General features: G+C 44.4%; 1 protein-coding gene across 30 annotated transcripts in view; it reads right to left on the bottom strand.

Annotated features, from left to right (window-relative positions):
* Positions 1–20,623, bottom strand: part of DOCK9 (dedicator of cytokinesis 9) — a 345,301-nt gene that overhangs the window by 203,750 nt on the left and 120,928 nt on the right. For 7 of the 30 annotated variants that reach the window (XM_066236470.1, XM_066236476.1, XM_066236494.1 and 4 more), the window contains exon 1: positions 13,725–13,978. The exons of the other annotated variants lie outside the window; for them this stretch is intronic. In XM_066236470.1, the coding sequence (XP_066092567.1) occupies positions 13,725–13,850 (126 nt within the window). In that variant the 5' untranslated portion in view covers positions 13,851–13,978. Of the gene's footprint in view, positions 1–13,724; positions 13,979–20,623 lie in introns of those variants that run through there. 30 annotated transcript variants of the gene reach the window in all.

Raw genomic sequence — 20,623 nt, 5'->3', positions numbered from 1 at the left:
GCAAAAACTTCTTAGTCTGATGTAGTCCCATTCATTAATTTTTGCCTTCACTTCTCTTGCCTTTGGAGTCAAATTCATAAAATGGAGAGCCAAATTTTTAAAACTTAAACTATATGAGTAGGTACATTGTTATTAATTAAGGTATTCCTAAGCAGGCCAAAGAGCCGCATGTGGCTCACGAGCCGCAGTTTGCCGACCACTGCTCTAGGTGCATTGCTTTTCAGTTCTCTGGCAATTCAACACATTTAGATATCGGTGGCTAAACCTCTGAAAGGTGGAAGAGGGAAGAATAAAGGAGAATTATCCTCTGATCCAGTCTTCCCAGGAAGCCCTTTCTATAACCCTTGTTTTGCCAATAAATTCTGCAAAGAGTGACCAGGACCGTGTGGAGAAGCAAAAAAATGAGGGGTGCAGGTAGCTCGGGCATTATGCCAGAGGTATACCAAAGAAAAGGATGTAAAGGACATACTGGGAAAACAGCTGTGTTAGGTTTGCTTGCTTATACTTTGCCTAATTAGTGCATGAACACGTGGCAAGGCCATGTGTGTAAGGCTTGCCTCAGAGGGAACTGCAGATTCCCTGGCCTCTACTTTGACAGTCTATTTTTGCTGTCTGTTTGCTTGCTGCTGTGAAGCGGTCCCCCCCCCCCCCCGCCCCCGCCCCGGTCTGTTTGCTAGTCTGCTGTTGTGAGACTCTATTAAACCAGAATGGCCCACCACTTTCCGCAGTTTCTCTACCATCTACCCAAATCCCATGTGGACCTGCCTGGCCTTGGCCACCAGCATTACAGCTGGCATAGTGGGAAGGCTTTGGATTAGACTGGTATGGAGCCACCAACACCCTTGAAGGGTGGGATAAAAGAGCAGTTGCTGTTCTTCAGCATATGGTTCCCCGTGGCTGTCCTTTTAGGTGCTGTGGGCTGGGTGTTTTTTATAGCCCTGTGAGAAGAAACCGAGAGCTCTGTGCGAGAGGCTGCCTGAGATCAAAAGCTCCAGGATGAGCTACAGACTGAGCATCAACAGAATGAGCTGGAATGGTCCCTGGAGAAAGAGTTGCAGATTCGAGAACTGCAGTGCACGCTGAAGGCTGAGAACTAGAGACAGCATGAACTGGAAAGAGCTCTAGAGAAGGAGGCCGACTCTAGAGAGCTGTAGTGTGAGATGCAGGCTGAACACCAACAGTGCCCGAAACTAGAACAATCACTGGGAAAGGAATTAGGGGCTCAGAAGCTGCAATTTGCCCTAGAAGCTGAACGTTGGCAGTGACAGTTGTTAGAGAAACAACTGTAGGTTCAAGAGCTCAAGCTTCAGCTTCAGGCCAAGAGCCAGTAGCTGCAAGAGCCAAAGTGGGCACTAAGGATGGAATAGCACTAATGCCAATGGAGTGGCTCTGAGTCAGCAGGAGCAGGCCACCTTTCCAACTCCTCCTCTTCTGAAGAGGAAGTTCGGGCTGAAACTGCCATCCACAAACTCAGAGCCCAGCTGGTGGTCACCCAAAAGGTAAAATCCCAGCAGCCAAGAGTGCCTCAGGGGAAGGCACAACCCCCTCCGCAGATAGTTGAGCACTCTGTGGTCCAACCCTACACCCAGGCAGAGCTGATGAAGTCGGGGCAAAATCCAGGCAGAAACTACCAAACCCCTGGCAGCCTGGTTGCTGTAGCTGTAGAACATAGGGGGTGGATGGCATCATGCTCTCCAGAACAGAGATGGAGAAACTGGTTGCCATTACCACACACTCCTCCCTAAGGCAGCATCTTCAGTACTGCCGTGTCAACCCAGGAAACCATACCCTATTAAAATGGGTGATGGCTGCCATTCGTACAGTCTAGCAGAATGCGAGAGACTTGCCGGAGGCAGTGAGTTGGTGGCAGACATATATGGAGCTGCCCCAGGTCCTTTGGGAACTGGGTATAAAGAATGCTGCTTTCAACCTGAGGTGCCATAGGCCAGATAGGGAAGTGTTTATGGCAGGGATGAGAGACCTTATTCTCTGTAGCCCTCATCAGCCCCTTTTGGGTCACTAATGGCTATCTTGGGGCCCTATGTGGGGCAGCTCATCAATATGGTTACATACAGTGGTAGTCAACCTGGTCCCTACTGCCCACTAGTGGGCGTTCCAGCTTTCATGGTGGGCGGTAGCGGAGCAACCAAAGTATAAATAAAAAGATAGATTTATTACCCTCCCCAAGGCTATTTGCATAGGCCCACCTTGTATCATGGGCTGGTGGCTGTTGACCTGGCTAAATGAAAACAGCCAGAGGTGGTTCATATGTAGTATTATATTGACGATATCATGCTAACTGGTGACTCTCTTCCAGAATTGGAGCAAGCAGTCCCTACCCTGCTATCCCATTTGAAAATGTGTGGCTGCGCAGTCAACAAGGGCAAATTACAAGGATCTAGATTATCAGTTAATTTCTTGGGGATTGTTTGGTCAGGTAAGATGAAAGTTTTCCCTTATACAGCTATAGATCCAGGTGTTCCCCATTCCCACTAAGGTAAAACAGTTACAGGAATTCCTAGGTCTGTTGGGGTACTGGAGAGCATTCATACCCCGTTTGGCTCAGGTACTGTGCCCCTTATATCACCTTGTTCAGAAGGGGATTCACTGGGATTGGACTCAGCAGGCACAAGATGCATTTGCAGTAGCTGAGAGCTGTCAAGGTGGCACAGGCCTTGAATGTGTTTGATCCTGCCAGGCCCTGAGACCTTGACGTCCATGTAACCTCTGAGGTGTTTGGATGGGACTAATAGCAATGGACAGAGTGCTTACAGCAACCTATTGGGTTTTGGTCCCAATTGTGGAAAGGCACTGAAGTCTGTTACTCATTAATGGAGAAACAGTTGGTAGCTGTGTATACTGCCCTCCTAGCCACTGAATATTCCATCCACAACTCAAGTTACAGTCAAGACAACATACCCTATTGTAGGATGGGGGAGAGATTGGGCAACCAAATCACGTAGGGATATGGCCCAAACTTCTAATCTGGCATGAGGGGTGTATACTAGCACCAGCTCGCTGAAGACAGAACTGCAGGAAGTCTTGGGTCCAGTCACCTATGTGACCTTAGAGTCAGGTGTATCTGGGACTCAGGAGGCAGAAGTTGAAGTCAGTCCCTACCAGGAGCCAACCTTCCAGGTGGATGGCTACAACCTTCCATCTGGCCACTGAGACTATTTGGATGGACACAGGTACACACCAATGCAGCTGGTGGGCAGAATTACGAGTAGAATGGCTAGCTTCCTGTAATGAATCTTCATTCTGATGATGTGCCCCAATAGCTGGGGCTATCTATCGTGAACTGACCCTTTCTTTGGAAATCTACTTGACACATTAACCAGTGGATGGTAATGCATCATCTGCTATGGGGTCAGGCCATGTGGCAGGACTTATGGGAAATAGGACACCAGAAGCGGGTGACAGTATATCATGTCATGGGGCATGCCCCTCTAGCCCATCCTGGGAATGATGAGGCAGACACCTTGGCAAGGGTACAATGGTTGGAGACTAAGCCACGGGTGATATGGCGCAACGGCTCCACCAGCACCTGCTCCATGCAGGACAGAAAACTATATGGGCTACGGTTAAGGCATGGAACTTGTCTGTGTCCTGTGCAGAGATACTGGCAGCTTGTGATCAGTGTACAATGTGTTTCAAGGAGCACCCTTGGAGACAAGTGGCATCACCTGGACAGATCCAGAAAGGTTGTGTTCCACTGACACGGTGGCAGACAGACATCACTGGACCCTTACCAAAGCTGGACGGGCACCAGTATGCAGTTACCTGTGTAGATACTGCCTCTGGTCTCCCTGCTGCTTACCCCACCTGTAAGCCAGGCCAAAGGGCAGTCACACAGGCTCTCGACTGTCTGAGCGCTGCCTTCTGGTGCTGCTGGTCCTTGAAAGTGACAACGGTACCCATTTCATTGGTTCTATGATGAAGCAACAGGCTCAAAACCTGGGGGTGAAATGGAAGTATCATGTTCCCTGCCATCCACAGGCTGCTGGTATCAATGAGTGGTCTAATGGACTCCTAAAGCAGGGACTGCGACAGGAGGTGGGCACCAGCTTCCTTACTGGATGGACACACTGCTTTTGGATAGTACTCCAGATTCTGAATGCGAGACCTTGACTAGGGGTGGACAGCTCCTGTGGAGGCCCTTCTGCACCATCAGCTGCTCTCATCTGTTTGCAGATACGCACCAAGGACACTTTACTCAAGCTGGGCTTTGGACGGCAGGGCAATGTGCTCCTGCCTGTCCCAACAGCCCTCCTTAATGTCCAACAGCTTTAGTGGACATGGCCCTGAACTGAACAGGCCTCCCACCTATGATGGGTGGCCTTGTTGGCACTGTGGGGTAGGGGGTTAGAGGTGGACCTCCAGTTAACTCCCTGGGCAACCAGCACCTGGCCACCTAAGGTAGACGTGTATTATCCCTTGGGTGCTCAGGGAGACAGCATTATGAAGGGCACCTTTGTAATTTCCTTATGGCCTATAATGAGTTCTCCCATTTTGTTTCACATAGACCCAGCAGATCCTGGTGTATAGACCAATAAGGTTGGGTACACCGTGTCCAAGGTAGCCTCTGGTACCAGCTACTGTGCTGTCAGCGGACAAAACTCTGGCCCATATTCTACCAGAAGGGAAAGATTTGCCTCTCTTGGTGCTGCTGACCACTCTCGCTTTTCACCCATAGCTTACTGGACATTGTAAGCCAGGCCTTGTACCTCCTGGCAGAGGAGGCCCAGGAGGTGGAACACCAAACGGAACTGCCTCCAGAATGATCGGCATCTTTAGCAGCGGGCTGGCACACCATCTTTACTGTCATATAGAATGTGCTTTTATAATTCTCTTGCTGTAGTCTGTACTGTTTCTGTTTATGTAATATATCTCACTCCTCGCACAGGAAGATACCTGTCGTGTAGACTGTGAGGAGGGCAACCCTCCTCACGAGGAGGAGGAATGTGGGGAAAAGAGCTGTGTTAGGCTTGCTCGCTGGCTCCCAGGCTGCAAGCACTTCACACAGTTAGTGCATGAGCGCATGGCAGAAAGCCACGTGTGTGTCTCTATGAAAAGCTGTGGTGCTTTCCCTCGCAGGCAATTCCCTCAGAACTGAGAGGTGCGGTTCCCTGATTCCCTCAGCCGCCACCGTGAGGGGCGGTTTCCCTGATTCCTTGCCCTCCACTACGAAAAGTGTTTTTCCTTATTTATTCTCTTGCCTGGCTCTAAGGCCTTCAGATAAACGGGTATGGCCTGATACTTTCTGGCTCTGCAGTTCCTCTACTGTCCGCCTGAACTTAATGTGAACCTGCCTGGCCTCAACCACCAGCATTACATAGGCCATGCTTAGCCTTCTCTACACAGGGAAAGTATTTAAACAGGAAGTTAATAACTGTATCTGTGATTTGAAAAAAAAAAAAATAGCCAGGTAACACAATGGAGTATGGCTCAGAGTTAGTGTAATGCCGGTGGCTGAGGCCAGGCAGGTCAACATTGGTTTCGAGCAGACGGGAGAAAAACTGCAAAGCCGGAAAAGGTTGGGCCATTCCATTTAACAAAGTCTCACAAAGCAGACAAGCACACAGGCCGGGGAAACCGCCTCTCAGGCAAACAAACAGCAAAATGGCCCCTCACAGTAGCAGGGCAGGCAGGCAGGCAATCCGTGAATCAGCAATCCCCCTGAGTGCAAGCCCCCACAGCCTCATATAGGCTATGCAAACACGGCACTGCCGCAAGCTCATAATCAGGCAAAGGGCTTGAAGCTGGTACACCAGTGAGCAAGCCTAACACAGCTGGCCCACAGTTAGGAAAGACTGGATGAGGTAAGTTGACCGGAGCAGTCCAGATAACCTTTGAAGATGAAAAATCTAAAGGGCAGGCACTAACTACTACTATCTCCCCAACTGACAGAAATGCAATCTTGGCTTAGAAATGTCAAGTGGTGTTTAAAAGACCCAGGGCCCCTTTGCACCACTGTAGGGGAACAGCTGTGTTAGGCTTGCTTACTTGCACTTTGCATGTGTAGTGTATGAGCATGTGGTGAGGCCACGTGTGTGTGCCTATGTAAGGTTACGGCTGCTTGCCCTCCGGGCGAATTGCGGACTGCCTGCCCGCCTCTGCCAGGGATCATTTTACTGTTTATTCCCCTGCTGCTATGAGAAGCAGTTCTCCCGTCTGTTTGCTCTTCTGCTGTTGCGAGAATTTACTACATGGGAATGACCTAACACGTTCTGGCTCCGCAGTTCCTTTAGTGTCTGCCTGAATCCAATGTGGGCCTGCCTGATCTCGGCTACCAGCATTAAAACCACTCGCTCCTGCTTCTCCCTCAGTAGAAACAACTCTCAATTGCAAGGAGATCCCAACACAGAGCTACAGACTGGCTCCTCCCCAAGAACCTGGCTAAGCCCTCGGAGACCTGTCAGTAAGTGGCACATACACTTGTCTGGAAATCAAGCACTAAGAACTTCTAAAGCCTCAAAATGTCACTCTAAGACAAATGCAGGACTAGCTAGATCATATTACCGGGATATTTCAAACTTCTGGAAAGTGGAGGATAAACTATAATTTCTAAGCCTTTTTGGTTCTAAAATTATGCTCCCAGTCATGTGTCATCTGTAAGCTCCAGGCTTCTTGCCTATCCTGCATGGTAGTCCCTGCTAACTCCAAATTCTGTCCCACTTTTATTTCCAGGTTGGTCAAGGCATTTTACTTGTTATTCATTTACACTGGGTAGAAAGCCAATGTTTTGCAGCTGCCACAACTCAAAACCCAATTTGAAATAAACTGAGCTTGGAACCTAAAACTAAAATGCGGCCATGGCCAGTTGACTCAGTGGTGGAGCGTAGGCCAGGCGTGTGGAAGTCCCAGGTTCGACTCCCAGTCAAGGCACACAGGAGAAATGACCATCTGCTTCTCCACCCCTCCTCCCCTCCTCTCTCCCTCTCCCTCTCCTGCAGCCATGGCTCAAATGGATCATGCAAGTTGGCCCCAAGTGCTGAGGATGTCTCCATGGCCTCCCCTCACGTGCTAAAATAGCTCAGTTGCCAAGCAACAAAGCAGCGCCAGAAGGGCAGAGCATCAGCCCTAGATAGGGGTTGCTAGGTGGATGCGGTTGGGGCACATGTGAGAGTCCGGCTCTCTACCCCACCGCCTCTCACTTAAAAAAAAAAATCGCTGACTCCTGACCTGACTCCATCACAGGATATTCTGGGATCCACACTAATAACCCTGAAACACAGGGATTTAGCCCCAGAAGAGAACTTATAAGAGATTATTTACATACTTCTAATTTTACATATTCAACAGTCTTAAAACAGTGACTGGCACAGAACAAGGCACTATAATTTTTTTCCTATTTTATTATTGCACACATGGAGAGGGGAGAGGGGAGAGGAGAGAGGGGAGAGGGGAGAGAGGAGAGAAGAGAGAGGAGAGAAGAGGAGAGAGGAGAGAGGAGGGGAGAGGAGGGGAGAATAGGGGAGAGGAGGGGAGAGGAGGGGAGAGGAGAGGAAAAAATGGCATCGCCTTGTTATAAAATACAGTGACCAGCCATTCTGCCTCCACATTTATGACAGACATGAGCAAAGAAACATGCCAGAGCTGGGTGAATTTTCGTGTTCTACCCAAGCAAGAAGCCCAGAAAGAAAGCGTGGCTTAGCGTCGTAGAAGCCCTTTTTCTGGGATAGTTTTTTCCATGCTAACAAGGTTATTAAATTCACCCTGATTCTACCTAAGCACGCACTCTCCAAAGATTGCTTCCACTGACCACTCCACAACGTATGTGAGCAACATTGGGAGCCTCATTCGTGGACAGTCAGGGGCCCCAATGTCTTCAGTAAGGCAGGGCTAGGCCTGCTTCGGGTGCTCAAAAACCAAGAATGCGTCCTTGCTAGAGCCAATGACAATGTAAATGTTGTCTGCCTTAGTGGAAAAGGGTGGGTGAAATTAACACTCACCTGTGCCTAATAAGCACCATGTGGAAAGCATTTCTGAGGAACAAAGCCCCTCATTACTCAGGGCTTGCTGATTGGGGGGAGGGAGGTGCTGGTCTGGCTCACCTGTCACCCCACTGCACTACACAGTAAGTCTGGCAAATCTCAGTGCTTGTAAATATGGGTCTAATGAATGAAAGAATGAATAAATGAAGGAGGAAACCAAAAAGCATAGTGAAGGTCTGTGGCTCCAAATAAGTAAACTTTCCTATCTTTTGTCACCTGAGAATATGTTACTACATAAACCTTGCAGGGAACTTCTTTCTTTCACCACTCAATTTTTTTTATATATAAAGTAAAGTTTTCCTAATTGACTTTAGAGAGAGGAGAGAGAAGGGGAGAGAAGTATCAACTCATAGTAGTTGCTTCTCGTATGTGCCTTGACTGGGTAAGCCTGGGGTTTCGAACTGGCAACCTCAGCATTCCACATTGATGCTTTATTTACTGTACCATCCAGGTCAGACCTTAATATTTTAAAAACAAAGAAACTACTTATGATGTATCACCAAGGTAATTAATATCATTAATCCCTCCCCCCCCAAGTTAGAAGTGGGGAGGCAGTCAGACAGACTCCTGCATGCGCCCAACCGGGATCCACCCAGCAAGCCACTAGGGGGCGAAGCTCTGCCCATCTGGGGCCTTGCTCCATTGTGGAGGGAGCCATTCTAGCACCTGAGGCAGAGGCCATGAAGCTGTCCTCAGCATCTGGGCCAACTTTGCTCCAATGGAGCCTTGGCTGCGGGAGGGGAAGAGAGAGACAGAGAGAAAGGAGAGGGGGAGGGGGGTGAAGAAGCAGATGGACACTTCTCCTGTGTGCCCTGACCAAGAATTGAACCTGGGGACTTCCACATGCCAGGCTGACGCCCTACCGCTGAGCCAACCAGCCAGGGCTCATTAATTACTTCTAAAGAAATCTATGGGGATGCAGGAAACCTGTAGGGCAGAAAGGCTTTATAATGATTATTTTTTATTTATTTATTTTCAGTAAGAGCAGGGGAGACAGAGACAGACTCCTGCATGCACCCTGACTAGGATCCACCCAGCAAGCCCACTAGAGGGTGATACTCTGCTCATTTGGGGCATTGCTCCATTGCTCAGCAACCGAGGTCTTCTTAGCACCTGAAGCAGAGGCCATGGAGCCATCCTCAGCACCAGGGGCCAACTCGCTCTAATTGAGCCCTGGTTACAGGAGGAGGATAAAGAGAGAGGGCAAGGGAAGCGAGAGGGGGAGAGGTGGAGAAGCAGATGGGCACTTCTCCTGTGTGCCCTGACTGGGAATTGAACCTGGGACATCCACATGCTGGGTGGATACTCTACCACTGAGCCAAACGGCCAAGGCTACGATGATAATTTAAAACTCAATCACAGACAGCTGAATTCTTATAGGATATTGATAACAACATGATCATGCTCATAAGCTTATACTTCAGGGTTTGTACCTTAATTCATTTCTCTTGCTAGTTCTAAAGTAAAGAGAACTTCGGGGAAAGAACAGGTTTTCCCAGGTACTGCACTGACTTGTCCAACCAGAAGCCCAGCCTCCTCCTCCTTTCTATATGGGCACACAGGCTGCCTTCACATGCAGTCAGTTAGCTAATCATCTGTTCATTTCAGTATCAAAATAAGAACTCAGATTCAGTTTTTAACACTTGAAGACCCCAGAAAAATAACAAATAGAACACAGAACGTGTTCAAAAACTACCTAATGAGCATACCTAACACATGAAAATTCAATGTTTTATTATTTTCTTTTACTTTAGAGAGAGAGCGAGAGGAGAGAGAGAAGAAGGGGAGTAGCAATGAGCATCAACTCATATTAGTTGCTTTTTGTATGTGCCTTGACGATTTTGAACTGGTAACAGCTTTCCATGTTGACCCTTTATCCACTGTGCCACCACAGGTCAGACAGAAAATGCCACTCTTTCTACACATCTTTCAGCCTTCAAAACTCCCCAAGTAAGACCTGTGCCACAGTCCTCACCTACAGCTTAAAAGTAACTCAAGGAAAGGACAACACAAATGACACATCCCCAGCCATTTCTGACTCTGAGGCCACACCCTTTTCCTCTAAATTGCGGGGTAGTAACAATTACAATAAATTATTTCCAGGAATTACTTTAGAATTTGGGGGGCAAAAATAGGAATTCACATGTAAGCAGGGTAACTTGTAGACATTAAGAATATCCTGATTGTTCCCCTGTTAGTCATTCACAGCCCACAAAGGCATTTTTCAATGGGGCTGGCAGTAAGCCTAGATAGGAACAGGGAAATTTCACCAGGCACTTCCTCCCCCGCTTACTGTGACAATGCGAGGACAAGACCTATGTAGGTGCCTGTAAGTGAACACTACAGCCTCTGAAACTTCATAATGTCCAAACACACACTTCTCTTAGAAACACTGACTACCTTGCACAGAACAGGTAGCCACTGCTAAGGGCAACCTTAACCTTTGTCCTGACTGAGGGGAAAGAAACATCATTGCCAATGAATGCCCAGAGGAGACTTCTGATAGAAGTTTAACAGAACAAGTACTTCTGACTTGTATACATGCTTTACGATATATTTACTTGTACATTCAATGTTAGCCATTCACAGCCCAAAGTCTTTTTCAATGACTCTACACTGTAATAATTACAATGAATAATTGAATAACCCTCAAATTATGGTACAGCTATAAACTTGAATAATAAACAGCCATTTAAAAGAATGACATAAATCTACATATGGTGACAAAGAAAGATATTCTTGATATGTTCTGGGAGAAATTAATGCAGAAATCTATAGTACTAGCACATTCTATACACGCGCGCGCTTGCACACACAGTTACATTTTTATATGCACTGGAGAAACTCTGGAAGTATACACACCAAATAATTAAAGAGTGGGCACTTTTGGAGAATATAAGTTAAGGGCACTTTATTTTTTCCATCTTTCTACACTATTTCTATTTCTTACTACATATGCAGTAATTACTTTTACGCTTTCTAAACTATATATGTAATATTTCCAAAGGACTGATTGTGTGCTTAACTAAAACCAGCAGAACTTGATTTCAAAATGCTATCTCTTGAATAAAGTAAGTTACTTACAATTAAACATTGTGGACTTGGGGATTTTCACTGAGTATGTGGGCTACTGACATAATCATAACGGACAGCCATACAAGAAAGACATCTCACGGCTGTGTGGGCATACTTTTTAATAATCACCTTGGAAAAGAGTTGTATTCTGAGCAGTTTGTTGAATTCCCCTTTGCTGTGAGCAGCGACAATCACATGTAAGGAGACTGGCCCTGGGCAGAGGCCCTACTTAAATAATTTTGCTTCTCTTACTTGGTATTAGCTCTTTTATCTTGCTTAGCCCATGAAAGAAAAGAAATGCTATCCGATAGAGAAGAGTTCCTTGTGTCACTGTTGCCTCCCCCTCACACCCCTCCCCCTCACACCTCTCCGGTCAGGTGCACAGAGCCCCACTCCGCCCGGGCGCCTGAGTCCCGAGAGCACTCCCACCAGGTGCAGCCAGGGCGCCTGAGCCCTGAGAGCACTCCCACCAGGTGCAGCTGCAGCTACTGGGACGGTGGGAAAAAACCTCCCTGTGGAAATCCCTGGAGTGAGAACTGACCTAGAGAAATAACTGGGCTACGAGAGACTGAAATTTTTTGAGCTCTAGAAAAAGAAAAACTTTTAAGTCCCTTGTGGAATTAAAAAATAAAATAAAAATCACAGCCCTGGCTGGTGGTTGAGTGGATAGAGCATCGGCCCCGCGTACAGACATCCCAGGTTCAATTCCAGGTCAAAGCACACAGAAGAAGTGACCATCTGCTTCTCTTCCCCTCCCTCTTCCCCCTCTCTTCCTCTTCCCCTCACAGCTAGTGGGCTCAACTGGTTCAAGCATGGCCCAAATAGGGATACCAGGTGGATCCCAGTCGGGGCGCATGCAGAAGTCTGCCTCACTATCTCCCCTCCTCTCACAAAAAAAACAAAAAACAAACAAACAAACAAAAACCAGGAAGAAAAAGAAAAGTAAAAAAATCACACAGCATCTTTTGTAGTTTACTTAATCATCTGGAGAAATATTTCTACACATCTGAAGAGTCACTAACAAAAGATTAAGAAGATTCATGAGGGAATCCAAACCACACAACTTCCTCGAAGAAATCATAAGCTTCATCAGCTGGGAGCTTTCACCAATTAAATCTATATCGCATGGAAGCAGGTCAAACTACTAAATAAATAAATGAACTATTGTGCTAGCAGAAAGGAGTCCAAGATAACAAATAACATCTCCAAACAATATCCCAGGGTGGGGACCTAAACGTCTCTGATGAAAACCCGCAGTGAAGGGCCCGTCATCCTCCCGACTTTCCCAGTCTGTGGCTAGCAATCCAGTTTTGAAGGCAATGTAAGGCAGTCTCACATGTCTGTTGAAAGCAGTTTAATTCAAATCAAATTTATTGTAGGGAAGTTAAAGTTCAGATTCTTAAAGACATTAGTTGAAAATTAAGTTAGTTATCCAAACACTTTATGACAATGGCAACTGAACCTCTTAAAAAAAAAATGACCAAGCGCTAGTTTAACAATCCCTTTAACAGCTCATTTGAAAGGCTCAATTGTCTGTCCCCTTTGCAGTGCATGTTGGTGGATTTTGTTGTTTTTTTTTTAGTTTGCTTAAAAAAATTAAGTGCCTTTATTGTACTAAAGAAATTCCAAGAGAGGAGCACAACCTACTCATTGATGCTAACAACACAACCATTTTTCACATTCCTCTATTACAAAGTCTACCAAAGCACTTGAATTTATCAAACTGCTATGAGTTTGATAAATTTAGCTAATGTTAAGAATAAAAACTGGCCCTGGCCGTTTGGCTCAGCGGTAGAGCATCGGCCTGGCGTGTGGATATCCTGGGTTCGGTTCCTGGTCAGGGCACAGGAGAAGAGACCATCTGCTTCTCCAGCCCTCCCCCTTCTCTCCCTCTGCCCCCCTCCTGCAGTCATGGCTTGAAAGGCGAGCAAGTTGGTTCCCCGCGCTGAGGATGGCCTCATTGGCCTTGCCTCAGGTGCTGTTAAAATAGCTCAGTTGCAATGAAGCAAGTGGCCCTGATGGGCAGAGAGCATCGCCCTGTAGGTGGGCTTGCTGGGTGGATCCCGGTCAGGGCACATGTGGGTGTCTGTCTGCCTCTCTCCCTCTCACTTAATTGAAAAAGAAAAAAAAGAATAAAAATTTTCCTATCATTTGGTTCAATATACAGGTTTTTACTTTGTTCAAGGCAAATCTGTTAAAATGAGTGAGACCACGTGTAACTTCAAGTTATGTTCCTTAAAAATCTCCCAATGTCATCTTCCTCATTTTCACAATAACATACACAACATAAAAATGTTTTAATTTTGCAAAGGACGCCTTTTGCAACCCTGAAGAAGGCAGTTAAAACATGCCTCCCTGGGTGTACATCAGACGACACTGCAGCTAGGTGGAACATAATTTCGAACAATATATATGGTTGTTCTATACAAAGAAGCCTCCTGGAAGCCACATTCACCCACAAGATGTCAACATATCTTTCCTAACAAAGAAAACCAAACTGGAGCCAAAGACAATCCACAGGAAAAGAGGCAAGTTCACAAGACAGGCAGAGCAAGTTTAAAAATCCAACAGAGAGCAGAAAGGCACTAAGCATACACACACTATAAGCGCCGCTGGGGAAGGCAACAGAACCCCTGTGGATGAGCCCCTTACCAGCACTGGCCCCGGGCTCTCTGCTTCCACGTCTCCCTGAGCTGCATCCTTGCGTTGCAAGGGGGACTCGATCACCAGCTCCTTTTTGACACTTCGACTGCTTGTCTTGTATTTATCAGCCTGCATTCTCGGCTAAAAATGCAAGTCAGAAAGTCTGCAACTTGGACAGCTGCGAGTCCCTGGCTGTGCAAAGCACATGCATGCCAGTGGCCCAAGGAAGGAAAGCAAGCTGGCTTCACAGGCACAAGTGGTCAGCCCGCTGGCTGGGTCCGCAGAGACAGCGGGGGTGGGCGGGCAGGCCTGTGAGGGCCGGCCTCCAGGGGTGTTACTACTGCTCCAAAAATGGGAGGTTCCCTCTCACAGGCCAAAGGAAAACAAACCCTGAACTGTACAATACACAGTGTACTGCCACTCTTGATAAAGACCAGCCTCATTGTGTCCGCTCCACATGGGGTGGGCCCAATCCACACAAACCAAAATACTGCAGTTGTAAAAGAAAACCAAGTCACAGATTCCTTCATAATTACTTCAAATCTAAAGCTCACGGAGCTGAAGAGATAGCTGGGTTGTCTGGGTACTCTAAAATTCTTCGTTTGTGGATGCTTCCCCTCACTTGATAGCTAGACGCCAAATGACTGGCTGATGCTCAATGCTGGGAAGAGCGAGCAGCACGGGATTGCACAGCCTGCACCTCACGGCCGCAGGTGAAAGAAAGAGTTCTCCTCCCTGCACACAAAACTTACTTTATGTGTGATTTTTGTGCTGGGAACACAAGGTCATCAAACATTTCATGGGAAACCACGTATTGTGATCAGTGTTCTTATTAAACAGAATGTTAGTTTAAGTCCACCCACAGGCAGGCATCTCTCCCTTCAAGCAGTGTCAGAGCTCCTGGGGAAGGCAAATGCACAGAGAGAATAATGACAGATTAACATAATGAACAGAGATCCACGCAAAGCACAGGAAAGGAGCTGAGTCGCCATCCCCGGGTTCAATGGGGATCGCACCCAAAATGCCTTTTCCCAAAAGCCTGCTGCTTTTATTATTTCCTCACAAGAACAGTGGGGTAACTTTTAAGTCATTTAAAAATCATCTCTTAGGGAAAACTAAAACAGAGATGCTAAGGGATTTATTTAAAAATTGCATGGAAAACAGGAATTAAGATGGGATTAAGTATTAATCTGTGCTTCCTGGGCTGCTGCAGTGCTTCTCCCAGTTAGTTGGGTTTATGCTCTTGACATCAGGGAGAAAGGATTTAGTTGCAGAAGATAACAGTAATAGAAATAAGTAAACAATGGATATGGGTATCATTTAGCAACACAGGTGCCGAAAGGTACACTACCCAGGGAAATAAACTATTATCTAGATCAAAGTCTCCCACTTTCCAGGTGAAGTAACTGAGGCTGGGAGGGCTTAGGGGAGGGGGCAGGTACAACCCCAGGGATGCCAAGATGGCACCCTAAGCTCACCTGTTCTGTTTCTTCCCAGCAAAACCTCTGTCACTCGAACACCAGTAATCCTTCTGAGTCTGGATATTAATTGTGTAATAAGTCCAAAGGTACAATGAGTCCATAATAAAAAAAAAATTAGTAGTTTCTATAAAACTACCCAATCTCTCAACCTTGGGTAATCTTTCAGTATAAATATAAACTCACTAAGTCAGTTTCAAAATAACATAACCTATGAACTTAAAAATTCTATCTTTGTAAAGTTAAAAAAGAGTAAGAAAATAATCAAAGAGCCTCAGTTACATAAACCACTGAAATAACAGTTAAATCAAAATTTAGAAATATCCTATAAAGCAGAGGCAAGAACGGATTAAGCCACAAGCACCGAACAGATAAATGGAGCCTCAGTAAAACGCTGCATAACAACTTAGAAACCCTTTTGAAATGGCTTGAGAAGCTCTAAATAGCCCAATTCTTCTTCCCACTCCCATCATCAAAGTTCTGGACTTTGAGAGAAATGCTGTTCTATTTGTTGGGTCTAAATACCTTGACATTCTCTAGGTAATAAGAAGGACTGTAAAAGGTTAAATATTTTATGAAACTAAAGTGCTCACTGTGTCCCAACCCCTGCTTAGATAATAACTTATTTAATCTTCTTATCAACCCAATGAAGTAGGTAACATGGTTATTTATTTCCATTTTATAGATTAGAAAACAGATGCACTGAGATGTTAAGTATGTGCTGAAGATCACACAGAAGCAGTGGCAATATGGATCCAGTGCACATAAAGCTTAACACATGATACTATGCTGAAATCAGTTGTCTATAACAACTATACCAACTACTATAAAGTACAACCATGTAAAAGTAACTACTCAATAATTAAAGATAAAGGCAGAGCAATGAAAAGAGAGTCAACCTTGGATGCTGAGGACCCAGGTTTAAAACCCTGAAGTTACTGACTTGAGAGCGGGCTCATCTACCTTGAGTGCAGGGTCACTGGCTTGAGTGTGGGATTACAGACACAATCCACAATCCCAGGGTTGGTGGCTTGAGCCCAAAGGTTGCTGGCTTGAAGCCCAAGGTTGCTGGCTTGAGCAAGGGGTTACTGGCTGGACTGGAGCCCCTCCCCCCCCATCAAGGCATGTATGAGAAGCAATCAATGAACAACTAGAGTTGATGCTTCTCGTGTTTCTCCTTTCCTGCCTCTCTCTCTCAAAAAATTAAATTTATAAAAAATGTATATCTATATCTATATCTATCTATTGATAGATATAGATATAAATAGATATAGATGATATAGATATAGATATAGATATAGATATAGATATAGATATAGATATAGATATAGATATATATAAAGGCTGGGTGGGTTTAATTCCATAGATAATTTAGTGAAAAGGTAAAAATGGTATAGCACAATGTCTGGTACATAATAAGTGTTCATTTAATAACTATTATTGTGCTGTTGTGGCAATCTGAAGAAATTTATCTTAATCTTGAATTCAGGCTATGATCTAAAATACAAATTCCACCAACTGTGTTGCTACAACACATCATTACAAAGTGCTTTGGCAATTTAAAATCAACTGTTCTTCCCAAACTTTGAAGTTCAGCTATGACAACTGCCTTCAAATAGTCATCTTGAAACTCCTGTGCTCAAGCTATAAGCCAGGCATCTTCTTTAGCAGTGAGTTTATATTTCTTTTGTAATCAAGGAAGAAACTTTGAATGGGTCCTGAGTTTCCAGTCTCCAGGACAGAAAAATAAACATGGTAAGTTCCAAAATCGTATCTTCAAAAGAAGAAAACACACCAAGTTGTAAAGCAAGTAAAATTTGTTTAAAGTTTCTCACACAGAGATTTACATGAAAGGGAACTGATTAATGTACTAGACAAAGGTTCTCAACATATTTATAGGAAATGCAGGAGCCAAATTCACACAGCTTTCTTACCACCATCTCAGAGCTTTATAGTTAAATCCTGGATAAAGGAAAGCAATTCTGAGAGCAAGACAGAAATCTAGTCTATCACCTTCAAATGAGTCTAACTTATGGAAGAAGAAAATTCGCACAACCTAAAGTAATAGAGGTCCTATTGTAAGCCTTCCCACTACATAACTTCACAGGCAGTTTAGGTGTCCTTGTTATATTCTTCTCGTTCAGTACAGATCAATGCTTTAGAAATCTGTCAAGGAGAGTCACATGGTACAGCATTTAACTCCAGAACCTAACCCCCTGAATAGGATGTGGTTTCTCTAGGGGGTTTATGAGATCAATGTCTGAGGACAAGAGACTGACATCTGGTCAGGGTAGCCACAAGAGGAAATGCCATCTTAGAAGGACAGGAAATAGGTAGCTAGGATTTCCTTTACACCATCCATTTCAAAGAACAAGGTATATGCCAGACCTCCGATTCAAATCCACAAACATATACTGAGCATCTACTACTGAGCAACCTCAAATTCTTTCACACATGAACTTGTTTAACTCTTACAACAGCAAACACATCTATGAACATATATTAAGGATATAGAGCTTTACTGTTAAAACAGAATGGACTAAACCAGGTGGGGAATTAAGAACAACACTTCAGAAATAGGATGGAATGAATGCTTCTGTACATGGGTTTCATTCTCAGATTTTAACATGCATACAAATTAATATACAGGTTAGTACATAAAACTGTAATAACATTATGGAAAATTTAGAGGATTTTCTATGGGCAATTTTTTACTATAAGGCAGGCAAACTTGATTCTAAAGCCCCCATCTTCCCCTTCCCACTGTATGATGAAGTTCCGTCACATTCTGAAAAGCAAGAAGCTGAACAACCTTCTCACCCAGAGGACTCCTATGCATGCCTCAAGACCCAGTTTAAATAGCACCTTCTTTATGAAACTCCTTTGATCCTTCTAGCCAGCATTAACTAGCTCCTCCTCTGTTAAAAACTTTCATTTACCTCTGTTTTGGAGCTTTTCACAGTCTACCTATTACTAAATTTGTACATGTCACACTCTTTGGTGAGACTGTAAATCTTGAAGGACAGGGATTATATTTTTGCCACCATTGAGTCCCCAGTGCCTTCGGTACTGCAAGCCCTCAAAATATATTTGCTGAACTTAATACTTACATCAGTTTTATGTCATTGGTTACCTGAAATTTAGTAGTTGTGAAAATATGCAAACATTTTCCTTTGTTAATGGCCCAAATTAAGGCAGAAGCATTCAATTGTTCATGAACTGAAACCCAACAGACCATTTACTAAAAATTAAAATATTCCTTTTTCCTAGCTTAGAAGATATTATACTGAATAAGTTGCTAGTCATTTAGAGACAAAAGTATACTTGGAAACAGTATAACCAAACCTCTAAGCACAAATAAACCTGTGTTTAGCAATGAATTATACAAATTTGAAACTGCATTTTGCTGCAGCTAATAACTATATAAGGAATAATCATAAGCAGAATAAATATATCAACTTAACAGAATATTTTTACTCTCCTATTAGGGGTTCTTGGCATATCAGAAGCATATTTAAAATATAACAATTAACTTTAAAGGCATGTATATGTAGAGACTTGAAGGTACATATATATGCCTTTAGAGTATATATAAAGTATTTATATATTTAAATATATAAAGTATATAGATATATAACACAAAGACACATATTTTGGGATATAGCCTTAAATATATTTATATTGAAATATAGCCTTAAATATATTTACTGCTCCAAAGTAATCATTCCTTTTCTCTTACTAGAAAAATTTGAAACAATAAGTAAAAATTATTAAGAAAAATTGCAGAAAGGAGCAAATGACTAAATATTTTCCAGTGTATTGTTACTGGTCAGCTTGCTGGCCAAAGAACAGAAAAGCTGTCAGGAAAATGATCTACCCTACTAAGAAAAAAATATGGTACATAAGAGGCAAAAGCAGCAGCAAAACAGAACAAGACAGGCTTAGACGCCACACATGCGGAAAGCAAAGCGATCAACAGTTACTTGCAGACAGGATAAAATGACGAATAGAGAATAGATGTGGGGGCCCGTGGAGGTGAGACAAGGAGAGAGGGTCTCGACATCATACCCTTGAGGTCTCCTAGAAGAATTAATACGGGGGTCGGGAACCTATGGCTCGCGAGTCAGATGCGGCTCTTTTGATGGCTGCATCTGGCTCGCAGACAAATCTTTAATTAAAAAAATAATGTTAAAAATATAAAACAGCCTGACTAGGCGGTGGCGCAGTGGATAGAACGTCGGATTGGGATGCGGAAGACCCAGGTTCGAGACCCTGAGGTCACCAGCTTGAGCGTGGGCTCGTCTGATTTGAGCAAAAATTAACCAGCTTGGACCCAAGGTTGCTGGCTCGAGCAAGGGGTTACTCAGTCTGCTAAAGGCCCGTGGTCAAGGCACATATGAGAAAGCAATCAATGAACAACTAAGGTGTCGTAATGCGCAACTAAAAACTAATGATTGATGCTTCTCATCTCTCCGTTCCTGTCTGTCTGTCCCTGTCTATCACTCACTCTTTCTCTCTGTCTCTGTAAAAAATAAAAATTAAAAAAAATATATAGCCTGACCTGTGGTGGCGCAGTGGATCGATCCTCGACCTGGAATGCTGAGGTCACTGGTTCAAAACCCTGGGCTTGCCCAGTCAAGGCACATATGGGAGTTTCTCTCTCTCTCTCTCTCTCTCTCTCTCTCTGTCTCTCTTCTCTAAAATGAATAAATAAATAAAAATAATTTAAAAATATATATATATATATATAACATTCTCAGGTATTACAATCCATTCATTTCCTACCGCTCATGTTCATGGTTGCAGGTGGCTGAAGCCAATCACAGCTGTCCTCCAGGACAACACCAAATTTTTATTGGATAATGCATAACGTACACGGGTCGTTGTATGGCTCTCACGGAATGACATTTTAAAATATATGGTGTTCATGGCTCTCTCAGCCAAAAAGGTTCCCGACCCCTGCATATAAAAAATACATTCTGATATAAAGTCTCTGAAGCTCAACTCAATTATGTCATTAGAGATATAATCAACTAATCACAGAAATGAAATACGCATTATTATCTAGTCTAGAGTTTCTTAGCCTGGATCCAAGGCTAAACTTGGGGGGAAGTGGCTCATGAACCCTCTAAAATTATATTCAAAATTTTGTGTGCCTATGATTTTTCTGAGGAGAGGCCTTTGGAGTTCATCGAGTTCTTACTTAGAGAAGGGACCAAGGGAAGATCCTCCACGCACAGAATAAGGAAACTGAGGTCCAGAGAGATGAGCTGGAGAACCACCCAAAGTTTTGGGATACAGAGCTCTTGACCTTAGCACATTCAAGTCTATTCCAGTAGAGATAACAGCAATTTAAACACCAAGCCCCAGTTAGGTAAATAAGCATCAGATGGCCATCAGCAGTATCAACACCTGGCTTGTTGACGGATG

This window comes from Saccopteryx bilineata, chromosome 6, assembly GCF_036850765.1.
Source record: "Saccopteryx bilineata isolate mSacBil1 chromosome 6, mSacBil1_pri_phased_curated, whole genome shotgun sequence".
NCBI lineage: Eukaryota > Metazoa > Chordata > Mammalia > Chiroptera > Emballonuridae > Saccopteryx > Saccopteryx bilineata.
Note: the sequence above shows the minus strand (reverse complement) of the source record. Positions and strands in the feature narration are given on the sequence as shown.